The 6,000-nt window shown below is 38.3% G+C and overlaps 1 protein-coding gene and 1 long non-coding RNA gene across 3 annotated transcripts in view; one reads left to right on the forward strand and one right to left on the reverse strand.

The window, feature by feature from the left end:
• Positions 1 to 3,229, forward strand: part of mrps5 (mitochondrial ribosomal protein S5) — a 135,263-nt gene extending 132,034 nt beyond the window's left edge. For both annotated transcript variants that reach the window (XM_073055950.1, XM_073055952.1), the window contains 2 exons: positions 865 to 1,001; positions 2,715 to 3,229. In XM_073055950.1, the coding sequence (XP_072912051.1) occupies positions 865 to 1,001; positions 2,715 to 2,939 (362 nt within the window). In that variant the 3' untranslated portion in view covers positions 2,940 to 3,229. The remainder of the gene's footprint in view (positions 1 to 864; positions 1,002 to 2,714) is intronic.
• Positions 2,080 to 5,759, reverse strand: LOC140733097 (uncharacterized). The gene is made up of 3 exons (XR_012100219.1): positions 5,646 to 5,759; positions 2,382 to 2,418; positions 2,080 to 2,284 (listed from the first exon to the last, which is right to left on the reverse strand). It is a non-coding gene; the product is annotated as an uncharacterized lncRNA (long non-coding RNA).
• Positions 5,760 to 6,000: the final 241 nt, after the last annotated feature.

Consider the following 6,000-nt stretch of genomic DNA (forward strand, 5'->3'; position numbering starts at 1 on the left):
CCCTGAGGTGCTCCCTCTCATATCCCAAGCAGATAGGTCAGTTTTCCACTGTAATTTGCCGCTGACATGGTGGAAATTGGTAGAATCTGGAGGGGGGTGGTGGTTGATGGGAATGTGGGAGGAATGAAGTAAATTAGGTTAGGATTAGTGAAAGTGGATGCTTGATGGTTAATGCAGATTCATTAGGCCAAAGCTTGTGTTTCTGTGCTGTATCTTTCTATGCCTCCTTAACACTTCGGTAAATAGGTTTTGGTGCAGCTAATCATGAAGTAAGGTTATTTTATAATCAAAGAGGATGTATTATTAATTGGGTGTTCATAATGGTAAGGTAATTTATTTTACAAATGCTTATACATTAAAGGGAGTCAAAAAGATATTATGCAAATTTATGTACAGTATGTTAATTTAATGTGTGACATGTGTCTCATTCATTTTAACTATTTACTTGCATAATTTAAAGCTACTTTGTCCAGCCATTTATCTGCCTTTCTAACTACCGTCAGCCTCTACTATCCTCAAAGTATTTTCCTTTCTGTCTATCTGGACTTCCATTCTTCACAAAAAACAGTCAACATAACAATCATTATTCTGCACTTGAATATCCACTGACCTTTCTCACCCAACCTTCAAACCCACACAATCCTGGTTAAAGGAAACGCGTCATATTGATTATTTGAGTTAGTCATCCCAAGACCCCAACCAATGAGGCACTGCTGAGATATTACAGACATTTAATCTCTCCTTGAAACCTTTGAATCCAACATACCAGTAATTTAATTCTATTGTTTTAAGTGTTGTTTCAGTAGTTCTAATCTGCACATATACTATTTGAAACTATAACTTTTCATTACCTCATTACCACAGGGTATGGACTACATTGTCATCGAGCGATCATTACAATATGCAAATTAATTGGAATCAGGGACATGTATGCCAAGGTTACTGGATCAACAAATCTATTGAATATTACTCGAGCCCTTTTCCAAGGATTATCAAAGCAGGTAAAAAAGCCCAGTTATAAGCAAGTCTCTTCTCACTGGTAGAATACTATCTATTAGATATGTACAGTAAATGGCTTTTATCAAGCTTTAAATTTACGTTGATATCATAATGCACCATATTAATTGAATTTCACATTTAATTTGTTCTGTAGTTCTTTGGGAACTCATTTGGTAAAGTCAGCTTTCAACTATGTCAAAGGGACCTTTTCCTGAGCTAGCTGATCCCAGATGCAGCAATGAATGGTGTTAAATGTTAATCGTGGTAATCAACAATATTCCTCATCGGCCCTGGTCTGGGGAAAGCGAAGTTATGCAAGCTCCTGTTCTGACTTCTCTTGCACTTCAAAAGACACTACATGGATATTGGGCAAGAAAAGTTGACAATTAGTTTTGATGTTCTTGTTGCTGTCCCCAGTGTTTGAAACATCTTGGGGGAGCGGGGGTGCCAGTGTAACTGCTGTCTGTAGACCCTACCCAAGAAAGCTAAAATAAAGTACATGGAAAAGTATAGCAGTTACTGTAACCTTTGGCTTTGTGCACCTCTGCAGATGAGAGGTGATGCTAGGCCTGAGCTGATACCTCTTTACAGCTAGCGGCCTGCTAGGGAAGGGGAGAATTGTATGGAAGAAGAAAGTCAGGTTGGCATTCCACACATAAAACACAGAGCATTCACATCCTCTATCACATGAGGACTTGGTAGAGATTGTTTTGAGCCCCTGGATAAAATTGTTTCACAACAGTTTCAGCACACTTGATGGAAATGCTGACAAATAATTCTTGGAGAATTGCTTCATCTCTTGGCCTTTCATCTTTAATCTTTGGCACAAAACATCGAGTGTTTATTCCTCGCCCAACGCCCACTACTACTTCCCACAGATGTTGTCTGATTCACCGAGTTCCTCCCAACATTTTATTTCTGCTCCATTTGTCAGCATTTGCAGTCTCTTGTATCTCAACTTTAATCCTCCAATATAGAAGGAGCCTATTTGCTCCTCAAACCTTTGTCAGCCCATGTAGTAATATTGTTTCCTCATTAGTTTTCCCCATCCTCCCGACTTCCCTACAAGTTCCATTCACCTGCGTATCCGAGGGAACGCGCTGTGGCCAGCCTGCCCACCGATTTGGGAGGGTCACAAGGAGAACTCCACACAGACAGCCATGGATGTCGACTGAATTCAGGTCGCTGCAGCTGGGAGGCAGCAGCACTTCTAGTCTCTTAAAATCAGCTGGCCATTTTACCTCACCACCGGTAAACTTGTACTAGAGTATTCACATACTCTGAGCTGAACAAATTGCAATAAAACTGTTAGCCATTAAATACTGGCGATAGATTTGGCAATTGGTTTATTATTGTCACATGTATCAAAACACAGTGCCTACCTTCCCTGCAGATCATTTCACCACATCAGTACAGTAACTAGAAAGAGAAAAGCAATAACAGATTATTAAATTTATAAAGAAAGATAGGTAATTTCAGTGCAAGGGTTTTGACAAGGTAGGTTCAAGAGTTTGTCATTTTCGTACAAGAAGTCAATTCAAGAGTTCGATAAGAGTGGGATAAAGTTGCCCTGGTGGTGTGTGCTCTCAGGATTTTATACCATATGCCCGATAGGAGAGAGGAGACAGGAATGACTGGGGTTGCAGGGTCCTTGATTATATTAGCTGCCTTCCTGAGGTATGTGCTGATTATGCTTTCTCTCTTCAAACCAACAGGAGACTCACAGTGACTTAGCTGAGAGGAAAGGGTTGCACGTCGTGGAGTTTCGAAATGAACGTGGGCCTTTACCGATAATTGTGGCCTCCCCACATGGAGCAGTCCAGAAGGAACCAGAACTCGAAGATGAAATCCTGGACACCAAGTTGGATTGGGATGAAGTGAAAGCGGTGCAGGGCATGAAGAAGTCCGTCTGGGCAAACGTCAAGCGTACAATCTGGTGATCAAGTGGTATTTGACAAGGAGGAGGTGGGGTTGAAGCAATTTTGCCTACTGAACATGCAAAGGAAACTGGAACAATGAAGCTTTCTGTAGTGTTTCCAGCAGCATAACGTTGTATCGTCTCCCCAGACTGCAGTTTATGTGACAAGAAGTTTATTCATTTAATTTTCCAATTTTGTTGTTAATTCTTTATGAGTGAGGGGGCAGAGCTTGCAGCACCACAAGTTGTGTTACTTATAATGGTGTCCGTCACCTGAATGCAAATAAAATATTCTTTATTTAATTTTATAAACTCCTGCATTATTCCTTCTGTCTAAATTTGTAGAATTTGTATCTGCCTCATGATTTAAGCATTGGCAAACTCCATATGTCATCAAAATTACATTTCACTGCATCCACCGCCAAAGAAATGGTTTAAGAGAGGAATCAGCATCCACATCACATTTTATTTCATACTGAATGGTGGTTTTGTGAAAAAAATAGTAGAGAGATTTTACTTTATAGATAAGAGATAGAACAGAGTGTATGATGAGCATACGGTTTACGTATCTGGACTGTTTACCCAAGGACATGTGGTTTAATTCCACCAGTGCAACTCAGAACTTGTAACTTAATTAATGATGCAAGGCCCAGAATTAGAGGGAAGAAAACACTTCTGATTGTTGTTGTGGAAGAAAATTCTAAATAAAGGGTTGAAATATCTGAGTTAGAATGCCCTGCACCTTTCTTTAATTAACAAACCATCTACCATGTGCTAGCTTCTGAGCCTTAGTGTACAACACAGCTACATAAACAAGATAAAGACATTGAAGGTCTTAAATTGTGGCGAGGACTCTGTGGGCTGACAAGACTCTGACCATTAAGGGGTGTCCTGGTTTTCCCTCACATGTCAGGTACTGACATGTAAAAAAATATATAACTTTGTACTTAAAGATTTAATGAATTTTCTATACTATCATAAATAAAGGTTCACCATTCAGCCTTGGGTTCTCAGTGTGCTTACAACAATCTATCTTAGTTTCAAGGATGAATGTGAGTTGTGGAGATATAAACGGTGGGACAGGACAGTCTTTCTCTAAATTATAGGATACTATAAGTTACAGAGGATTGATTTTTTAGCTTTGGCTGAAATAATCGACTTTCTGTGTGCATGTATAAAAAGACTATGACGCTTGCTCTTTGGAAGACTGGCGACCCCACAGTTAGTGAGCCAATTTCCCCTTATTCATGAGTAAAGTTCGAAGTTCATGTCCAACTTACTTGTGACCAACTTTCAATTGAATTTCCTTAGCAAATGAATTTTCCTAACAGTTGTTAAAAACCCTTAATGTCCTCTATCCTAACCAATGTGACTGACTTATAAATGGTCCTGAAATTACCAAGCATGCTAATTCAAGAGGGGGGTTAAAGATGAACATTAAGTCCATGGACTTAATTTGACGGACGTTGACATCACCCGCATCCCATAAACAGAAGCATGATGCTACAGTGCCTAATTCTTACACTGCCTATTGCTGACTAATAATGCCATATTCTATTTTAAGAGCACTTGAATGGTGGTCTGCAGAGATCCATTATACATTGCTCATAATTGCCCTATTCTGGAGCCACTGATGTACTTTATTCATATTTTATAAATTTTATGCAGTGTATGCATCCTTAGCAGAATGTAAAATTACTGGCAGTGTTTCCATTATCAACACCATTAGATAAGCATTAAGGATGAGTGATGTGCTTTGACTAGTAGGTGGGTGAATGGAAGGTTGCCCAGTGTTAAATGGAGTGTTGTGATTATTTTAATTAAAGTGCTGAAGAGATGCATTTGTATGTAAAGTGTTTGCTAAAATAACTAAACAGTTTATGTTTGAAGGTGTAATTAAATGTACCATAAAGTTAAGGATAAAGCTTCTCAGTATCATAATGACAATAATAATGTAAGGCTTCATGTAACCATAGAATCAAAGGAGGACACTCAGCCCACACTTCATTCTATAAGAATTGCCTAATTAGTCTCACTCCCGTTCAGACCTGAAATGTTTTCCTTTCGAAGCATACATCCAATTCTATTTAGAAAATTGACATTGAATCTGCATTCTCCTCTATTTCAAATCATCAAAATTCAGAAACAGCTTCTGAAGAAACAGCTTCTTTGGCATCAGGTTTCTAAATGATCCACGAATAATATCTCTCTTAATTCTTTTTCTTTGCACTTTACTTATTTCTGTAACCTATAGAAAATTGTGTTGTCTTTGTATCGTACAGTTGCCACAAAACAATAAATTTCACATAATTCTGATTCAGATTTTTAACAAAAGGTTTCTTCATCTACCTGTGGGTTTTTTTTTACTAGACATCTTAACTCTCTGGTCTTTGATTTAACAGCTGCCTTGACAGAAACCAGGATGGTTCACTGACACCTCTGACATCAGGCTTCCTAATTCCTACCCAACAGAAAATACAAGCAGCTTACATAAGTTAACACACATTGCAGAGTTCTGCAATGCAATACCTTGCATAATTCATTCTGCAAAATGTGATCAGAAATTCATCTTGCAATTATAATGTAACCAGATAACACAAGCTACTCAGCCATTTAGAAAATGTTGTTTCTCATTTTGGTTACCAGATCTTGGTTAAATTGAGCAGTTCTTCTGTGCAAATTGCAGAGCAGAAGGAATTGACATGCATTGTAAAATATTACTACTTACTTGTAATGAAAGCTCTCCATGTTAATTCTCATTTCTTTGTAGACAGGCAACGGAGTTCCAGAGATAAATGGATAGCATGCTTCCAATTTCTGGTGGATTTCCTATCAGCCACTGCAATAAAGCAATTTTTTAGCCAAAATTTCCACATTAAAATACAGATTGATGTGCATGTTCTCAGAAGATGTGCAATTGATTTCAAATTCCCTAAGTTGGTTCTCAGCCAGGTCATTTTTCTGGAGAATAGAGCAGTCAGACTTTATAGGTACATCTCTGTCTAATTTTGGAAAAAGAAATGCAGCTAACGATTAAATAGTAGTCCAGGTTAGTGAAGTAAAAAATTTCAAATGTATCGAAA

Source organism: Hemitrygon akajei, chromosome 9, assembly GCF_048418815.1.
Source record: "Hemitrygon akajei chromosome 9, sHemAka1.3, whole genome shotgun sequence".
In the NCBI taxonomy this organism is placed as follows: domain Eukaryota; kingdom Metazoa; phylum Chordata; class Chondrichthyes; order Myliobatiformes; family Dasyatidae; genus Hemitrygon; species Hemitrygon akajei.